The 1,001-nt window shown below is 33.7% G+C and overlaps 1 protein-coding gene across 1 annotated transcript in view; it reads right to left on the reverse strand.

Annotated features, from left to right (window-relative positions):
* The window catches only part of PTPRZ1 (protein tyrosine phosphatase, receptor-type, Z polypeptide 1), a 242,740-nt gene that overhangs the window by 65,813 nt on the left and 175,926 nt on the right, over positions 1–1,001 (reverse strand). Inside the window, exons 15-16 of the mRNA XM_012652731.1 lie at positions 710–730; positions 441–537 (exon numbers count right to left, since the gene is read on the reverse strand). Of these exons, the coding sequence (XP_012508185.1) occupies positions 441–537; positions 710–730 (118 nt within the window). The remainder of the gene's footprint in view (positions 1–440; positions 538–709; positions 731–1,001) is intronic.

Below are 1,001 nucleotides of genomic sequence, written 5' to 3' on the forward strand. Positions count from 1 at the left end.
AGGTACCAACCAATTCTTTCTAAGACCCCAGGAAGAATGCCAAGAAAGGAAGGAAACAGGTAAAGGTAGAAGAAAAAAGAGAAAGTCTAAAGGGAATCTCATTTGTTTGGTAAATTCACACAAAAGTATAGATTCTATATGAAATGGGACCACGGAATATCAATAATGACAGAAACCACAAGAAGAGATGTACAGTCCTTAGGGCCTGCGCAAAGAACTGGATTGAAATTTGAGTTTGTTTTGTTTAAAAGAAACAGATGTGATTAATTGTACAACGTATTTAAGTTAGAGTGATATAATGCTATGTATTATCTTACACAAGTCTTATTTCCTGATACAAAGGTCCTTGAACAGCCACACCGAGGTCTGCAGTCAAAAGACTTTGGGACACTGGGTAAAGGCACAACAGTGACAATGATAATGGATTAGGTAATACTTACAGGCAACGATATTTATGTATCGGTTCTTGTGCTTGTTGTCTGGGTGGTTGGAGCTGTCTGCTGTGATACCTAAGTCAACAGTACAGCTCTGCACTTCCTGTAAAAAATTGTATGTATACCATTTTAGCACATACTCTTTCAGACAAAGTGCCTTAAAATATAATAGGAAAGACAAAACAAACAAAATAATCTATGCAAAGGACAATTTTTTTTTTACATGTTACAACTACTTCTTGGCTAAAATAAAATGCAGTGAAATAATGCCTTACCTGGTAAAACTCTTTCAGTGTCTAATGAGGGAATGAATGCCAAAAAAGTAAAGAAATCAAATTCCACAGCACACGACAAATGAGAAAAAAAAGCGTTCATATTAGGTTTACAATGGAAAACTATGATCATGCAATAAATACATTTGTCAAATACTAACAAAACAGAAATGTTTCAAACAGTTGCATGCAAATCAAAATGTCTAATAATTTGGAACCTTAAAATTATGTAAAAGAAGAAAATAACATCTTTAAAAGGGGACAGTGATGTAATAATACGATGATTTTTTAAATG

The sequence above is a fragment of the Propithecus coquereli genome, unplaced genomic scaffold (genome assembly GCF_000956105.1).
Source record: "Propithecus coquereli isolate 6110/MARCELLA unplaced genomic scaffold, Pcoq_1.0 Scaffold4, whole genome shotgun sequence".
NCBI classification, from domain to species: Eukaryota; Metazoa; Chordata; class Mammalia; order Primates; family Indriidae; genus Propithecus; species Propithecus coquereli.